Here is a 19,402-nt window from a genome sequence, read left to right on the forward strand (position 1 = left end):
AAACTTCTGAAAGCTAAAGGGTGCTCGGGGAGAGTGATTTCCAAACTTATTAAAGCAAGGAAGAAAATGTCAACTATATATTATAGAATATGGAGTAAATTTCTAATTTTTTCAGGAATAAATCCTTTAAAAAAAACAAGGGGTACCATACGTGGGGATTTTAGAATTCCTGCAAAAAGGTTGGGAGATGGGGCTAAAAAAGAGCACCCTTAAGGTTCACTCTGCAGCTTTAGGGGCCCTTTTTGGAGGAGACCTCTTGTCCCACCCCTTGATAGTAAAATTCTTTAGAGCACTTAGCCGCTCGGAATCTGTTCCAAAACCGAGAGCAGACCTTGAACCTAATCCTCAAAGCTCTTACTAAGACTCCCTTTGAGCCCGTATCAGATTGTTCTCTTAAAAATTTGACCCTTAAAACGACACTCCTGGTGGCTATTACATCAGCTAGACGGGTAGGAGAGATTTAGGCCCTATCAGTAAATCAGCCCTTCACTCAAATCTTATCAGATAGGGTTATTCTTTCCCCGGACCCTGCCTTCCTTCCAAAGGTAGTGTCCTCTTTTCATAGATCACAGGATATAGTTTTACCGTCATTCTGCGAGAACCCTAAAAATGAGGGGGAAAGGGAGTTCCACACCCTAGATGTCATGAAGTCCATCACCTGCGGCCATATCAAAATCGTGTGATCACCATTTTGCCTCTAGACCACAGTATAACAGGTATACACTATCCCTATTTAATTATTTTTCCAACTATATCATCAGTAGTCTTTTTGACATTGTTGGATTGGCCAGTGGCGTACTAAAGTGATTGTATGCTGAAGGGGAGTGTGGTAATAGGATTTAATTATTATTATTTATTATAGCACCATTTATTCCATGGCACTTTACATGTGAAAGGGGTATACATAGCAAAAACAATTACAATAATTTTGAACAGTAAAAGTCAGCGACTGGTGCAGGAGGAAAGAGGACCCTGAGTGAGAGCTCACAACCTACAAGGGATGGGTGAGGATACAGTAGGTGAGGGTAGAACTGGTCGTGCAGCAGTATGGTGGAGCGGTGGTTACTGCAGGTTGTATGCTTGTTGGAAGAGGTAGGTGTTCAGGTTCCTTTTGAAGGTTTCCACGGTAGGTGAGAGTCTGATATGTTGAGGTAGAGCGTTTCAGAGTAGGGGGGATGCACGGGAGAAATCTTGTATGCGATTGTGGGAAGAAGAGATGAGGGAAGTAGAGAAGGAGATCTTGTGAGAATCGGAGGTTGTGTGCAGGTATGTACCGGGAGACTAGGTCACAGATGTATGGAGGAGACAAGTTGTGGATGGCTTTTTATGCCATGATTAGAGTTTTGAACCAGAGTCTCTGGGTAATGGGGAGCCAGTGAAGGGATTGACAGAAAGGAGAGGCCGGGGAATAGCGGGGGGACAGGTGGGTTAGTCGGGCAGCAGAATTTAGGATAGATTGGATGTGTGCGAGAGTGTTAGAGGGGAGTCCACAAAGCAGGAGGTTGCAGTAGTCGAGGCGGGAGATGATGAAGGCATGCACTAGTGTTTTTGCAGATTTATGGCTGAGGAATGTGGGGATCCAGGAGATTGTTTTCAGTTGGAGTCGGCAGGAAGTGGAAAGGGCTTGGATATGTGGTTTGAAGGAGAGGTTACCCCAAGGCAGTGAGCTTGCGGGACTGGGGAGAGTGAGCAGCCATTGACTATGATGGATTGGTCAGATGAGGGGGTTGAGTGAGATGGTGGAAAGATGATGAATTCAGTTTTATCCATGTTAAGTTTTAAAAATCTGTCAGAGAAGGATGAAATAGCGAACAGACATTGTGGGATTCTGATGAGTAAGCAGGTGATATCCGATCCAGAGAGATAGATCTGTGGGTCATCAGCATAGAGATGATACTGAAACCCATGGGACTCTATGAGCTGTCCCAGGCCGAAGGTGTAGATGGAGAAGAGCAGAGGTCCTAGAACTGAACCTCGGGGACACGGACAGATAGGGGGTGAGATGAGGAGGTGGTGTGTGAGTGGAAGACACAATGTCCGGTCTGTTAGGTATGAAGAGCTCCAAGATAGGGCCAAGTCTGTGATGCCAAGACATAAGATAGTCTGTAGTAAGAGGTAATGGTCCACTGTGTCAAAGGCCGATGACAGGTCCAGGAGGAGGAGGACAGAGTAGTGTTGTTTGGATTTGGCAGTTAGTAGGTCGTTGGTGACTTTAGTCAGAGCAGTTTCAGTAGAATGGTGCGGTCGGAAGCCAGATTGTAAGCGGTCAAAGAGGGAGCAGGAGGAGAGGTGGGAGGACAGTTCAGAATGGATATGTTGTTCCAGTAGTTTTGAGGCATCGGGGAGAAGTGATATGGGGCAATAGCTAGTCAGAGAGGATAGGTCAAGGGAGGGCTTTTTGAGGATGGGTGTGATCGAGACATGTTTAAAACATGAGGGGAAGATTACAGTTGTGACAGGTTGAAAAGGTGGGTTAGGGTTGGGATGAAGACTTTGGTGAGGTTTGAGATGAGGTGGGACAGATTGGGTCAAGTTCGCAGGTGGTGAGGTGTGATTTGGAGAGTAAAAAGGAAACTTGATCGTCCATAATGGTGAAGAAGCTGGTTTTGGAGGGGTAGGGCTGAGTAGATAGGAGGAGGGGCTGTGGGGTCTTTAGGCAAAAGCTTTGTCTGATGGTGTCAATCTTCTGCTTGAAGAATGAGGCAAAGTCTTCGGCTGATATGAGAGGAGAGGGAGGAGAGAATTGAAAGTGTTGAATAGCTGCTTAGGGTTGTGAGACAGGGAGAGGATATGAGAGATGAGAAGTAGGTTTGTTTTGCTGCAGTAAGTGTGGACTTGAAAGAATTGAGGGACTATTTGAATTTGATGAAATGCTCATTGGAGTGGGACCTTTTCCATCTCTGCTCGGCAACCCTGGAGGCCCTTCGTAGTTCTTTAGTCAGGTTGGTGTGCCAGGGTTGCCTATTGAGTATGAGCTGTGGTATGTGTGAGGGGGTCTGTCACGGGTGTGTCAGAGGTGACAGACAGTCTCCCTGCAGTGGTTGACAGGAGATCTCCATGTTTGTCAATGCAGACAGCTGCCTAGATAGGAGGCTGTGTTTAGGACCCAGCGACAACCTCCCTTTTAGTCCGGATGTATTTTTACCTGGTGTGTCAAGGTGGGCGTCGCCGGTTATACTCATTTCTACTTGGAACTTGGCTGAAGTACCATTACGTCCTCTATGGAGTCTTTAGGCAGTTTGCCCTGTTGGAGTTTCTTCTAAGCTAAGTTGTTATTCCCTTGTGTTGTCTTCCCCTTTATGTCTTAAGAGTGCTAGCGGAGGTTGACTAGTGCTCATCTCCTTCCACCCCCAGCTATAGCCTTATGCCATGGATAGTAGGGTGAGGCACGTGATCGGCGACAGCTGTGGAGGCTGTATAGGGACGTTAGGGGGAGACAGGGTGATGCTAGTCCAGATTAGGAGGTCACCTCTTCCCCCTTTCCCTAGTGTCTGGGCTTCCTTTCCCTTTCCCCTCTGTGTTGCACTCACACCTGGTGTGACTCTCTGTGTTGCACTCACATCTAGAGTGATAGGGTCGACCGAGTTGAGAGCTGCAGCTGTTGTAGTAGTAATATATAAAGTGGCAGCAGCATCTGCATCGTGTAATGAACTTATGCCTGTAAGAGGGCGGAGGGATTCAGAGAGTGAGTGTAGGTCAAGATGTTTGAGATTTTTGCGAAGGTCTGCAAGTTTGTGGAGTAAGGATTGTTCACCTGGAGAGGAGAGGGAAGAGAATGTAAGTAGGTTGTGGTCAGACAGGGGGAGAGGTGAGTTAGAGAAGTTAGGGAACAGAGGTGGGTGAAGATGAGGTCCAGTGTGTGTCCATCTTTGTGAGTGGGGGCAGAAGACCATTGAGCAAGGCCGAAGGAGGAAGTGAGGGATAGAAGCTTAGAGGCAGATGAGTTGGAAGTGTCAATGGGGATGTTGAAGTCACCCATGATGATAGTGGGGATGTCAGCAGAAAAGAAATAAAGCAGCCAGGTGGTGAAGTGGTCGAAGAAAGTGGTGGCCGGTTGGAGGGGGAGTAGATGCGCACAGAATGCACCTCAAAGGAGGGGAGAGTAACGGAGGGTGGCAGTGGGATTTGGGTGATGGAGTGGTAATCTGACAGGAGAAAACCTACTCTTCCACCATGCTTGGTGTTGGAGCGGGGTGTGTGAGAAAGATGGAATCCACCGTACGAAAGTGCAGTTGGAGAGGCCGTGTCAAAAGGGTTGAGCCACGTTTCAGTGATGCTGAGAAAGGAAAGTTTGGTAGTAATGAAAAGATCATGGATTTTGGAACATTTGTTGCAGAGGGAGCGAGCGTTGATGTTTATAATTATCTGTACTATACAAATATTTCCTCTGTGATCTCTGGGTGATACGCACATCCTTTTTTCATGTGCATGTCACGATCTCTGTCGCCATTTCCAGTTACCTGTATTATGTAGATTTTATACATGCCTTAATAAAGACTTTATCGTTTATATGATACTCTGTCATTTGGGATTTTTTTCGATCATTTTTTTTTCAGTCCGTGGTTCTGATGTTTTCTAGCGATTTTGTCCCCTTACTCTGTAGTCCACAAGTGCACCTAATCAGAGGATTTTTACTGTAGAATAATTATTATGAAGCACCTATACTGGATGAGTAGCTTAATTATTTCTCCCTTTCTCAGCAGTTGCCCAATTAGCAGCTTAGAGAAGCCTGTCTGTGTTTTTTCACTCGGTGCCGCCTGCAACTGTACCTCTGACAGAGAGGGTCTTGAAGAGTGGGATCCTGGTGTAAAAATGTATCATTGTAGAGGGGGATAACCCTTATCCATTAGTGGGTGCATCAATTCCCACACAATTATCCCACTTGTTAATTTGGGCGTCCTTTCCTTCTTAGACCCTAAATCTGTGGGTGTACCCTGTGGTACTCTCGCACATCTTGTACAGTTTAACTCCGTACCTAGCTCTCTTACTGGGCAAGTATTGTCGGAATTTTAACCTCCCTTTGAAATGAACCAGAGATTCATCTATAGAGATGTCCCTTTGGGAGTTGTACACCTCAGCAAATGTTCTGCTGAAGTGTTCAACTACTGGCCGAATTGTGTATAGACAATCAAAGTTAGGATCGTCTCAGGAGGACACAGCGCATTATCACTATAAGGCCACGGCCCCACTATCCGTATTCAGTCAGTATTTTTTCTCAGGAGTGGGAGCCAAAACCAGGAGTGGGTGATAAATGCAGAATTGGTGACTTGTTTCTATTATACCTTTTCTCGGATTGTTCTTCACCTGGTTTTGGGTCCCACTCCCGAGGAAAAATACTGACCAAATACTGATAGTGGGGCTGGGGCCTAATGCAAACATCTTTTTCATAGCCAAACAGAATACCGGTGTGCTGTAGAGAATATCAGTACTCCGGTATTGCCGAATCTCTGGTTTTCTAACTATGCCCATATGGAAAATGTCCTAATCTCTGCTGCATTTACAAGGGTCCACCTGGCTTATGCTGACGTGGGATTTTTGGTAAAAAATTAATGGGCATACAAATTTGTCTGGGCCACCATAAGATTTACTATTTCCTCTCTGAAAAAGAATTTGAAAAAGTCAATTTCAGTGAGGCGTGTAACATCAAATTTGATTCCTCAGCTTCCGATGAAATCCAGAATAACAGACTGATAATTTTCGGGGGTGCAGGCCATATGAGATTGATTGCAGAAGGGATTGCCTAGGTCCTAAGGCGCCTTGTTGGGGGTCCGTCCTCACTAGATGAGGAGGAATAGAGGAATGTGGAATCCATTACCGATTCCAGTTTCGGTAAATGAGATGAGAATTAGCGTTATGGACGATGAGTCTATGAGAAACGTGTTCAGCTGCCGACTCCGAGGAAGAAACTGCTTCTTGTCTGTAGCCTAAAATATATAGGTTTTATTAGTTTGATGTCTAGAAGAAAACTAAATACTTTAAAATAATAAATCTCATGTGTTTCCCTTATTATCTGCAGTAATTGTATTATTATACAAGATTTTTATGATGTTACATCGGCTCATCATCTTCTCTCTACAGTGTCTGATCCTCTCAGTAGAGATATTCTATATGAGAGAATTTTCTTGATTTACCTATCAAAGATGGACATGGACAGAGACAAGATGGTGGAGAGGATATTACACCTCACCCTAGAGATCCTCTTCCGGCTTACTGGAGAGGTGAGAGATTCTGATGACGTCACATTACATCATTCTTATCTATGGGAATAACAGATGGACAGAACTGGAGAGGTGAGGACTCTGGAAATGTCTGTAGAGAGATTTATTAATGTGTCTCTCCATAATCAGAATTACACAGTAGTGAAGAAGACCTCTAGTGAGTGCTGTCAAGCCCCTGTGTCTGAGGGATGGGGAAGAAACCTGAGCCCAATCACCAGACCTCTATCTAACACCCTGATACATGAGGACATCAATGACCAGAAGATCCTAGAACTCACCTACAAGATGATTGAGCTGCTGACTGGAGAGGTGACACTGCTGGGACATTATACAGTAATGCTATGGAGGGATCGAGGGGATGACGGTATCATTGTATGTGTCAGGTTCCTATAAGGTGTCAGGATGTCGCTGTCTATTTCTCCATGGAGGAGTGGGAGTATTTAGAAGGACACAAAGATCTGTACATGGACATCATGATGGAGGTACTCCAGCCCCTCACATCACCAGGTAATAGACAGGACTACATACACACAGCCTATAATTATCTGTATGTAAAAATGAATTCAGTCCCTGTATGTGTTTCCCCCAGATTTATCCAGTAAGAGGACAACACTAGAGAGATGTCTCCCTCCTCTTCTTCCACAGGACTGTAAACAAGAAGATCCCAATGTTCCTCAGGATCATCAGGTAGATGGAGAGAAGGTGTCATGAGATCTCCCCTATGATGTGTAGACGGCTGTGAAGGTCTTGTGCTCAGTCTTGTTTTATCCACCAGTATTATATGTTTTATACTTGTGTAATGAGAACGGTGGAGATGGCAGGATTATAGCTGATCATAGATGTGACTTTTCCATCTGTCTGTGACTTTTACAATATTTGTTTCAGAGTAAAGATCTGACCCATATTAATACTACAGAGACGTATGTTAGGGATGATGAGCAGTGTAAGGAGGAGATTCCGACATATGACTACCCAGGTGAGTAGTAACCACTAAATGCAGAGAAGTCACAGATTCTACTCAGTCACCAGCTGTGGCTGCTTTATCGACTGTGTAGTCCGTGGAAACATGAATTGTCTCTCTCTCCTGTACTCCTTGGTTGTCCAATGAACTGTGACCTCTGCCGCCAGCGTTTTCAGATGGGAATTTTTTTAATAGTTCTGCAACAAGGGCATCCTGGTACTGCCCCATTTTTGTAGACCTGTCCGCCTTATGAATAAGAGATAGAAAGTTCTCCTTGTAGCGTGGGTCTAGAAGTGTCACCAACCAGTAATGACTGTTACCCAAAGTTTTGAGATCGCGAGGGTCACGAGAAAGGCAGCATAACATAAACTCAGCCATGTGTGCCATACTGCAAAGAGGCAAGACTTCCGTGTCCTCACCAAGAGGACGACTGACCATGCTCTCCTCCTCTTCCTCCTCCTCATGCTCCTCCTCCTCCCTGTCCTCTGGCCATCCACGCTGAACAGACAGTATGACAGTATATAAAGTGGCAGCAGCATCTGCATCGTGTAATGAACTTATGTCTGTAAGAGGGAGGAGGGATTCAGAGAGTGAGTGTAGGTCAAGGTGTTTGAGATTTCTGCGAAGGTCTGCAAGTTTGTGGAGTAAGGATTGACACCTGGAGAGGAGAGGGAAGAGAATGTAAGTAGGTTGTGGTCAGACAGAGAGAGAGGTGAGTTAGAGAAGTTAGATAGGAAACAGAGGCGGGTGAAGATGAGGTCCAGTGTGTGGCCATCTTTGTGGGTGGGGGCAGAAGACCATTGAGCAAGGCCGAAGGAGGAAGTGAGGGATAGAAGCTTAGAGGCAGATGAGTGGGAAGTGTCAATGGGGATGATGAAATCACCAATGATGATAGTGGGGATGTCAGCGGAAAGGAAATGAAGCAGCCAGGTGGTGAAGTGGCTGAGAAAATGGTGGCTGGTCCTGGGGGGTGGTAAATGACGGCGAGGTGGAGGGGGAGTAGATGCGAACAGAAAGCACCTCAAAAGAGGTGAGAGCAACGGAAGGTGGCAGTGGGATTTGGGTGAAAGAGCGGTTATCGGACAGGAGAAAACCTACTCCTCCACCATGCTTGGTGTTGGAGCGGGGTGTGTGAGAAAGATGGAATCCACCGTACGAAAGTGCAGCTGGAGAGGATGTGTCAGAGGGGTTGAGCCACGTTTCAGTGATGCCAAGGAAGGAAAGTTTGTTATTAATGAAAAGATCATGGATTTTGGAACGTTCGTTGCAGATGGAGCGAGCATTCCATAGAGCTCCTGTTAGTGGGACTGGGGAAGCGGGGGCTGGGCAGATGGATATAAGATTTCAAAGGTTGTTAGAGTTTGTAACAGATAGTGGATAGGAGTTGGAAGTGACTGTGGGGATGTGCTGAGGAGGGCCAGGATTTGGAGAGATATCGGCGGAAGTTAGAAGGAGCAGGGAAAGTGTTAGCAGGTGGGAGCAGGAGAGGGCCTGAGGTGGATGTCTGTGTTTGGAGACACAGGAGTGAATATTGAGAAATAGTTCCGAGGAGGAGGTGAGATGAATGGGGAGGATGGAGGGAGAGATGAAGAGTTCATTACTTGGTGTAGAGATTAGGGGGTTAGTAGAAAGTGGAGGACTATAGGGGAGAGAGTGAAAACAAACAGAAACATTGTTTACTTTGCCTGGGTATCCAGGTTCCTTCGGTTCTCTTCAGGTTCAATTCTGGTCTAATTCTTCAATTTACTGGTCAGCTAACAAACATACCTAGTTAGGGAACACAGGAGAGGTAAGCTATATCACACACATGGAAAGTTGGGTGCCGTACCTGCAAGAAGAATAGACTAATGGATATGCTGATTAGAGTGCGATGATCATAGACGACAAGATGCAGACTGTATACGTAGTATTAAATTCAGGTCTAATTCTTCAATATGCCAAACTTGTATGATTTCACACTTGGTGAATTCACCCTGGGCAGACTAACATTTTGATTTTTATAATTATCTGTACCATACAAATATTTCCTGTGCGATCTCTGGGTGATGCGCACATCCTTTTTTCATGTGCATGTCACGATCCCTGTCGCCATTTCCAATTACCTGTATTATATAGATTTTATGCATGCCTTAATAAAGACTTTATCTTTTATATGATGCTCTGTCATTTGGGATTTTTTCGATCGTCTTTTTTTTCAGTCCGTGGTTCTGATGTTTTCTAGCAATTTTGTCCCCTTACTCTGTAATCCACAAATGCACCTAATCAGAGGATTTTTACTGTACACTAATTATTATGAAGCACCTATACTGGTTGAGTAGCTTAATTATAGAATCATAGAATCATAGAATGGTAGAGTTGGAAGGGACCTCCTGGGTCATCTGGTCCAACCCCCTGCTCAAAGCAGGATTCACTAAATCATCTCAGACAGATGTCTGTCCAGCCTCTGTATGAAGACGTCCATTGAAGGGGAACTCACCACCTCTTTTGGCAGCCTGTTCCACTCATTAATCACCCTAACTGTCAAAAAGTTTTTTCTAATATCTAATCTGTGTCTCCTCCCATTTAGTTTCATCCCATTGCTTCTAGTCTTTCCTTGTGCAAATGAGAATAAAGATGATCCTTCTACAATGTGACAGCCCTTGACATATTTGTAGACAGCTATTAAGTCTCCTCTCAGTCTTCTTTTTTGCAAGCTAAACATTCCCAAATCCTGCAACCGTTCCTCATAGGACATGGTTTGCAGACCAGTCACCATTCTGGTCGCTCTTCTCTGAACTTGCTCCACTTTGTCTATGTCTTTTTTAAAATGTGGTGCCCAAAACTGTACACAGTATTCCAGATGAGGTCTGACCAAAGAGGAGTAAAGACCGATAATGACTTCACGTGATCTAGACTGTATGCTTCTGTTAATACATCCCAGAATTGTATTTGCCTTTTTTGCTGCTGCATCACACTGTTGACTCATGTTCAGTCTATGATCTATTAGTATACCTAAGTCTTTTTCACATGTACTGTTGCTTAGCTCTATTCCTCCCATTCTGTATATGCTTTTTTCATTTTTATTGCCCAGATGTAGTACTTTGCATTTTTCCCTGTTAAAAACCATTCTGTTGGTTGCTGCCCACTGCTCCAGTTTATTTAGGTCTTTTTGAATCCTCTCTCTCTCTCTTCTCTAGTATTAGCTATCCCCCTTAGCTTTGTGTCATCAGCAAATTTAATCAGTTTACCCTCAATTCCTTCATCTAAATCATTGATAAAGATGTTGAACAATACAGGTCCCAGGACGGAGCCCTGTGGTACCCCACTTGAGACATTCATCCAGCTGGATGTGAAGCCATTTACAACCACCCTTTGAGTCCGATCACTAAGCCAGTTATGAATCCACCTAACAGTTGCCTGGTCCATTGCATACTTGGTCATTTTTTCAATAAGGATGGTGTGAGATACTTTGTCAAATGCTTTGCTGAAGTCAAGATATAATATATCTACAGCATTTCCCTGATCCACCCAGTCAGTGATTCTGTCATAGAAGGAAATTAAGTTAGTCTGACATGACTTGTTAGTTACAAACCCATGCTGACTCTGGTTAATCACTTCATTATTATCCATGTACTTACATACATGTTGTTTAATAATTTGTTCAAAGATCTTTCCTGGTATAGAAGTCAGACTCACCGGCCTATAGTTCCCTGGGTCCACCTTCTTCCCCTTTTTGAAGATAGGAACAACATTTGCTCTTCTCCAGTCTTCTGGGACTTCTCCTGTTCTCCAAGAATTTTCAAAGATTATGGAGAGTGGTTCTAAAATTTCTTCTACGATCTCCTTCAGTACTCTGGGGTGTAATTCATCTGGACCTGGAGACTTGAACTCATTTATGTTAGCTAAATATTCCCTCACAATCTTTCTGTTTACAGATAACTTGGATTCTTCTATTCCTTTGAAAGGACAGTGAAGATCAGTTGATGTTACATTTTCTTTCTGAGAGAAAACAGATGCAAAATAGGAATTAAAAAGTTCGGCCTTCTCAACATCCTTTCTTACCATTTCTCCATTTTCATCCTGTAAAAATCCTATAGCATCTTTGACTTTTCTTTTACTTTTGACATACCCCCAAAATTCTTTTTTATTGCTTTTGACATCTCTTGCAAGCCTTAATTCATTGTCAGCTTTAGCTAACCTGACACGTGCCCTGCAGGATCTGCAGACTGCATTATAATCTTCTTTAGATATGCCTCCCTCTTTCCATTTAATAAACATTTCTTTCTTTCTTTTTAGCATGTGTTTAAGTTCTGTGTTCATCCATCCTGGTTTCCTTAAATGCTTCCCATTCTTCCTACTTTTCGGGATTGTTAACGATTGTGCTTTGAGAATCTCATTTTTAAAAATTTCCCATCCTTATTTCTCCCTTTCTCAGCAGTTGCCCAATTAGTGGCTTCGGGAGGCCTCTCTGATTTTTTTCGCACAGTGCTGCATGCAACTCTATCTCTGACAGAGAGGGTCTTGAAGAGTGGGATGCTGGTGTAAAAGTTATCAATGTAGAGGTGATAACCCTTATCCATCAGTGGGTGCAGCATTTTCCACACAATTTTCCCACTCACCCCCAGGATAGAGGGGCATTCAGGGGGGGTAATCTGGGTGTCCTTCCCTTCTTAGACCCTAAATCTGTGGGTGTTCCCTGAGGTACTCTCGCACATCATGTACAGTCTAACTCTGCACCTAGCCCTCTTACTGGGCAAGTATTGTCGGAATTTTAACCTCCCTTTGAAATGAACCAGAGATTCATCTATAGAGATGTCCCTTTGGGGGTTGTACGCCTCAGCAAATGTTCTGCTGAAGTGGTCAACTACTGGCCGAATTTTATATAGACGATCAAAGTTAGGATCGTCTCAGGAGGACACAGCACATTATCACTATGAGGCCACGGCCCCACTATCAGTATTCGGTCAGCATTTTTTCTCAGGAGTGGGAGCCAAAACCAGGAGTGGGTGATAAATGCAGAATTGGTGACTTGTTTCTATTATACCTTTTCTCGGATTGTTCTTCACCTGGTTTTGGGTCCCACTTCTGAGAAAAAATACTGACCGAACACTGACCAAATACTGATAGTGGGGCTGGGGCCTAATCAAACATTTTTTTCATAGCCAAACAGAATACCGGTGTGCTGTAGAGAATATCAGTACTCCAGTATTGCCGAATCTCTGGTTTTCTAGCTATGCCCATATGCAGCACCATGCTTCAAAATGTCCTAATCTCTGCTTCATTTACAGGGGGGCCACCTGGCTTTTGCTGACGTGGGATTTTGATTAAAAAATTGATGGGCATACAAATTTGTCTGGACCACCATAAGATTTACTGTTTCCTCGCTGAAAAATAATTTGAAAAAGTCAATTTCAGTGAGGCGTGTAACATCAAATTGGATTCCTCAGCTTCCGATGAAATCCCGAATAACAGACTGATAATTTTTGGGGGGTGCAGGCCATATGAGATTGATTGCGGTAGGGATTGCCTAGGTCCTAAGGTGCCTTGTTGGGGGTCCGTCCTCACTAGATGAGGAGGAATAGAGGAATGTGGAATCCATTACCGATTCCAGTGTCTGTAAATGAGATGAGAATTAGCGTTATGGACGATAAGTCTATGAGAAACATATTCAGCTGCAGACTCCGAGGAAGAAACTGCTTCTTGTCTGTAGCCTAAAATATATAGGTTTTATTAGTTTGATGTATAGAAGAAAACTAAATACTTTAAAATAATAAATCTCATATGTTTCCCTTTTTATCTGCAGTAATTGTATTATTATACAGGATTTTTATGATGTTACATCGGCTCATCTTCTTCTCTCTACAGTATTGTATCCTCTCAGTGGATATCTTCTATGTAACAGAATTTTCCTGATTTACCCATCAAAGATGGACATGGACAGAGACAAGATGGTGGAGAGGATATTACACCTCACCCTAGAGATCCTCTTCCGGCTTACTGGAGAGGTGAGAGATTCTGATGACGTCACATTACATCATTCTTATCTATGGGAATAACAGATGGACAGAACTGGAGAGGTGAGGACTCTGGAAATGTCTATAGTGAGATGTATTAATGTGTCTCTCCATAACCAGGATTACACAGTAGTGAAGAAGACCTCTAGTGAGCGCTGTCAGGCCCCTGTGTCTGAGGAATGTCGAAGACCCAAGAGCCCAAACACGGGGTCTCCACCTCACCCACTCATACATAAGAACATCAGTGACCAGATCCTAGAACTCACCTACAAGATGATTGAGCTGCTGACTGGAGAGGTGACACTGCTGGGAATGCTGGGACATTATACAGTAACGCTATGAAGGGATCGAGGGGATGACGGTATCATTGTATGTGTCAGGTTCCTATAAGGTGTCAGGACGTCACTGTCTATTTCTCCATGGAGGAGTGGGAGTATTTAGAAGGACACAAAGATCTGTACAAGGACGCCATGATGGAGGTTCCCCAGCCCCTCGCATCACCAGGTAATAGTCAGGACTAAATACACACGGCCTATAATTATCTGTATGTAAAGAATGAATTCAGTCCCTATATGTGTTTCCTCCAGCTCTATCCAGTAAGAGGACAACACCAGAGAGATGTCCCCGTCCTCTTCTTCCACAGAACTGTAAACAAGAAGATCCCAATGTTCCTCAGGATCATCAGGTAGATGGAGAGAAGGTGTCATGAGATCTCCCCTATGATGTGTAGACGGCTGTGAAGGTCTTGTGCTCAGTCTTGTTTTATCCACCAGTATTATATGTTTTGTACTTGTGTAATGAGAACGGTGGAGATGGCAGGATTAGAGCTGATCATAGATGGGACTTCTCCATCTGTCTGTGACTTTTATAATATTTGTTTCAGAGTAAAGATCTGACCCATATTAATACTACAGAGACATATGTGAGGGGATATGAGCGGTGTAAAGAGGAGATTCCTACAGATAACCGCCCAGGTGAGTACTAACTTTGAAATGCAGAGAAGTCACAGATTCTTCTCAGTCACCGGCTGCTGCTGCTTTATCGGTGGTGTATCCTGACCGTATCACAATTGTGTGATCACCAATTTTCCTCTAGCCCACAATATTCTCCACCAAAAACTGTTCAAATGACTTTGGGCATTGAAGCCTGGAAGACCCACCTACCCCTGGGCTTAGGATAAAATATAATAAAATATTGTACTGGACCGCTAAGAGAAAGTGGAGGGTAATGATGCTGTTGGCTTCCTAGGACCCTGATATCTCATTGGATGAATCTACCTTCTCTCCCTTCTGTGCTGCTGAATGTTCTCATATGGTCCCTACAAGACCAGGTCCAGGCTTTCTGGCCAAACTTCACTTTTATAATCGACAATTTTAAATGTGCAGTGAGGGCCAAGTCTGAATTTCTGTACAATAACAACAGAGTTTCCCTTTATACTTTTCAATTTCTTTTAAAACCAACTAACTTCAAGCAGGATTGCGATAAACTACATAAAAAACATTACACCTGTGCCATGATATGTCTCTAAGCTAAACACCTCATCTCTGCACTATTATAAAAAGTTCTACTTCAATGTCTAATATTTCTTCTTGAAATTTATCTGACAGGAAATATTGTCCCTTACGATAGTTTAGATGATGAAGAGCCCCCGAGTCCCAGACTCTAATTACCCCAGAGAGGTTTCACCACTAGTTACTCATTTTTCTCTGATGGAGACTGTTCAGTTTGATCATTTCAGTAGATGTGTTATTGTCTATACTCACAGTTTTTGACTACAGTAATTAGTGCCCAAAATACTCTGATTTAACCCCTTCCCGCAGCCAGTTTTGTGTCCCTAATCCGGCCCCATTGTATTTTTCAAATCTGACGTGTGTCACTTTATGTGGTGATAATTTTGGAATTCTTCACAAAGGATAATAGGAAACAAATGGACCTTACAAATTATTTCCAACTTCTCTTGAATGTGACAATCCCCTATATACGGTTGTACACTACTGTCTGGGCACATGGCAGGTTAAGAAGGGAAGGGGCACCGTTGAGATATTTCAATGCAGATCTTGCTGGAATAATTTGCAGACACAATGTATTGGGGGCACTATTCATGGTCACCTGGCAGCTCAAAAGATGGCCACCATGAGCAGGCTTGGTGCTATCTACCCCGTTTTTCAGATTTCAAGTATTGCCTTAACCCTCATTCTTTAACCCCTCTACATGGGTCTGGACTTACACAGAGACCCCTAGGCTTGGGCCACGGTGTTACCTGCTATTCTGTGGAGTGAGATGGGAAGAAGAATAGTCAGGTAGCCGGGTCAGAACCAGGAGGATAGAGAAAGTACAAGATCAGAAGACACGAGAGTAGTCAGTAAACGGGCCGAGGTCACAACAGGAACCAAATACACAAGCCGGGAGCTGAGCACAGAGGACTGAACCAGAGGAGAACAAGGCTGGATCTGGCAGCTTCCGGCAATATGCTTCCAGCTTTAGTAGGGTGCGGTGCTTTCCAAATGGCTGAAGCAGGGAGCAGATTACTGCAGCTGGACAGAACACACACCCATACTGCCAGACTGGATGGTACTTCAGGTCTCAGGAACCCTAATCTTAGTGACTGGACAGAGCCTGCACCGCCCAGAGCTTCTGGTTCTGACGTCTCCTCCATCACCAGCGCCGCCTGCAGGATGAATAAGGCGGTTCCTGGTGACAGAAGCAGACGTCACAGGAGCAGGTCCCAAAGTAAATGGACACACCAATTGCCGGAGCCCTAATATGACAAAATGTCAGAAAACCAGAGCAATAGAAATCCCCATAAAGTGGCTGCATTTTGGAAATGATAACCCTCAATTAATCTATAGGTGTAGTGACTATTTTGATTCAACAGGCACTGGATGTTGGAGAGTGAAAATTTTTAAATATGCCATTTTATTACCCAAACATAGTGTCCAGATTGTGCTCCAGGAGACACACACCGTAAATGAAGAGGCTTCTTCTCACTATAGTAATGCCAAATACATGGATGATAAATGTGGTTTGGACGCACTGCAAGGCTCAGAAGCGAGGGGGAGATCTGACTTTGGGAGAGCGGATATTGCTGGATTGGTTTATGGAAGCCATGTTGCTTTTAAAGAACCTTTGATCCTCTGTTTTTACACTGACAGATGATGGACCTGAGTGGAGACTTGTTTTTTTGCCGGATGAGTAGAAGTTTTTATTGGTATTATATTCAGCTACATAACATTGTTTGGTGGCTTTTACTCCATATTTGGGAGGAAGAATGAACAAATATTGAACACCACGCTCCACTGGTTCATGCTATGAGATTTTCTATTAGACTGTGAACTGTCATTGTCCTGGTGAATAATTCAATATTTTTACATAACTTGACATTTGTACGAACAGTTTAAGTAGAAATGTTCAAAAATATAAATTTCAAGGATATTTTATTCAAAAATAATAGGATTTATTCTTGGCAGGTGACTGTACCAGGAGATCAGAGGGACAGCTGACATCAATTTTTAGATCAGACGATCTTGAGATCCCACAGGATACAATTGAAGTGAATGCCATTTCTCCAGATTTACCATCATCCCGTCACAGTAAAGATCTGTCGTCTGATCCTATGAAACAGGTCCTGTCTTCTGATTCATTACCGACTACTAAGGAAAATCAAACTCACAAAATAAGCATTAAAAAACAAACTGATACTAACGCAAAGAAGCCATTTTCACGTTCAGAACATGGAGATAGCTTTCCCCTTGAAAAGTCTTTTCTTAAACATCAAAAAATTCACACAGCAGAGAGATTTCTTTGTCCCAAGTGTGGGAAATGTTTTAACAAGAAATCAAATCTTGTTAGTCACCAGAGTAGTCACAAAGAGGAGAAGTCATTTTCATGTTCAGAATGTGGGAAATGTTTTGCAGAGAAATCAAGTCTTAGCAAACATCAGAGAACTCACACAGGAGTGAAGCCATTTTCATGTTCATTATGTGGGAAATGTTTTACAGAGAAATCAACTCTTGTAACACATCTTCGAACTCGCACAGGGGAGAAGCCTTTTCCATGTACAGACTGTGGAAAATGTTTTGCACAGAAATCACAATTTGTTAAGCACCAAAGAAATCACACAGGGGAAAAGCCATTTTCATGTTCAGAATGTGAGAAATGTTTTAGCCAAAAATCAGATTTGGATAAGCATCAGAGAACTCACACAGGGGAGAAGCCGTTTTCATGCTCATAATGTGGGAAATGTTTTAACCGGAAAGTGCATCTTAATAGCCAACATAAAACACACACAGGGGAGAAGCCTTTTTCATGTTCAGAATGTGAAAAATGTTTTACAACAAAATCATCTCTCGTTACACATCAGAGAACTCACACAGGGGAGAAGCCATTTTCATGTTCAGAATGTTGAAAATGTTTTACCCAGAAATCATATTTTGTTATACATCAAAGAACCCACACAGGGGAGAAACCTTTTTCATATTCGGAATGTGGGAAATGTTTTAACAAGAGAACACATTTTGTTAACCTTCCTCTTGTGTTAGGGTCGTCACTAGAGATGAGCGTTGTTCGACTCGAACTGTTCGCCAATCTCAAATTCGAGCTGTTTTGGGCGGTGTTCGAGCCGTTCGGCGAACACAAACAATTTGAAAAAAATTCGGCTGTTCGAGGTTATGTTCGATAACTGTTCGTGCACCAAAATCATAACTGGATTTTTTCTCAGTAATGATGAAAATTAATGTTAATACGCAGTTTGAGTGTACAGCGGGGCGGGGGGAGGAGCAGGGGATGGATCTTTGCAGGAATAATGAAGATCTCCATTTTTTTTTCTCTTTCCCGCATTTACAGTGGGGAGGTGCAATCTGTCAGCCTATCAGCAGCGCACACACGGAGCGAACTGCTTTTTTTCACACAAGCAAGGGCATGTGTCATTGGCAGTGTATGTCACATGTCCTTGCCCTATAAGACCAAGCCATTTTCCCCGTCGCCACCATTTTCTCACTGCTGCAGCTGCGTGTTAGACGGCACCGCTGTTGCTGTGTGCGCTATACCTTGTTAATTTCAAGCCAATTTTCGCACAAATCTACAGATAGCTTGGGAGTAGGGAAGAGTTGTGATTGCAGTCCTTTTAAGGACTAGCTTACAGCATTTCCTACGACTTTTATCAGGCAGGTCTGTGCTCTTAAATAGATAGATTGTGGGAGTAAAGACTAATTGTAATTGGAGTCCTTTTCAGGACTAGGTTACATCAGTTCCTATCAGTTTTTGCCAGGCAGGTCTGTGCCAGTGCTGTGCAAGTTTTTTTCACAGCATTTGGCTGAATCTAGCAAAGCTAATCCTTTTTGGCCTATTGCAGAGTGTGTTAGTCAGTGGAGTAGCCTATCTGTGTTGCAAGCTACACCACCTGTGTATAGAATACCAATTTTTTACTGCACCTAGTGAAGTAATACCTTTTGGCCATAGCATCATTCTATTAGTCCATCTATACTGACCTCCATCAGGTTGCAAATTGAATATAATTTTTTTCTGCATCTAGCTCTGAAAAAATATTTGGGCTTCTAGCAGTGTGTGGGACTTGGTCTATTAGTCCATCTATACTGACCTCCATCAGGTTGCAAACTGATTATAATTTTTTTCTGCATCTAGCTCTAAAAAAATATTTGTGCTTCTAGCAGTGTGTGGGACTTGTTCTATTAGTCCATCTATACTGACCTCCATCAGGTTGCAAATTGAATATAATATTTTTCTGCATCTAGCTCTGAAAAAATATTTGGCCTTCTAGCAGTGTGTGGGACTTGTTCTATTAGTCCATCTATACTGACCTCCATCAGGTTGCAAACTGAATATAATTTTTTTCTGCATCAAACCCAGACAATAGTTTTGGCCTAATACCACAGTTTGGCCACTAAGCTCTGCTCGGTTCCCATCCATTGTTTTTTTGTGCAAACAACTCCAGAGTTGTGAATTAGTTAACCACGAAAATGAGTGGAAAAAGGCCTGCTGCTGGTGGAAAGGGGAATAGGCGTGTTGGGAAGGGGAAAAAAGGTTGTGTCCGTGGAGTAGGTGTTAAAGCAACAGTAACATCTGCAGAAGAAAGACCATCTTCCAGCAAAACTAAAATGTCTACTTCTTTTAGCGGACAATGTGATAAGATCCCTTTCTTAAGGCCACGCCAATCGCTACAAATTCCAGATGAGGCACAAAAACAGCAGGTGCTTCAACGGATATCAAGTGCT

General features: G+C 43.3%; 1 protein-coding gene across 1 annotated transcript in view; it reads left to right on the forward strand.

Moving 5' to 3' along the window:
* The window catches only part of LOC141206923 (uncharacterized), a 43,007-nt gene extending 25,301 nt beyond the window's left edge, over positions 1-17,706 (forward strand). Inside the window, exons 2-12 of the mRNA XM_073664286.1 lie at positions 6,079-6,218; positions 6,348-6,527; positions 6,602-6,725; positions 6,808-6,905; positions 7,104-7,194; positions 13,024-13,163; positions 13,293-13,469; positions 13,553-13,676; positions 13,760-13,857; positions 14,056-14,146; positions 16,640-17,706. Of these exons, the coding sequence (XP_073520387.1) occupies positions 6,141-6,218; positions 6,348-6,527; positions 6,602-6,725; positions 6,808-6,905; positions 7,104-7,194; positions 13,024-13,163; positions 13,293-13,469; positions 13,553-13,676; positions 13,760-13,857; positions 14,056-14,146; positions 16,640-17,403 (1,965 nt within the window). The 5' untranslated portion in view covers positions 6,079-6,140 and the 3' untranslated portion in view covers positions 17,404-17,706. The remainder of the gene's footprint in view (positions 1-6,078; positions 6,219-6,347; positions 6,528-6,601; positions 6,726-6,807; positions 6,906-7,103; positions 7,195-13,023; positions 13,164-13,292; positions 13,470-13,552; positions 13,677-13,759; positions 13,858-14,055; positions 14,147-16,639) is intronic.
* The last annotated feature ends 1,696 nt before the right edge of the window (positions 17,707-19,402 follow it).

Source organism: Phyllobates terribilis, unplaced genomic scaffold (assembly GCF_046119375.1).
Source record: "Phyllobates terribilis strain yellow unplaced genomic scaffold, ASM4611937v1 Scaffold_150__1_contigs__length_4496277, whole genome shotgun sequence".
Taxonomy (NCBI): Eukaryota; Metazoa; Chordata; class Amphibia; order Anura; family Dendrobatidae; genus Phyllobates; species Phyllobates terribilis.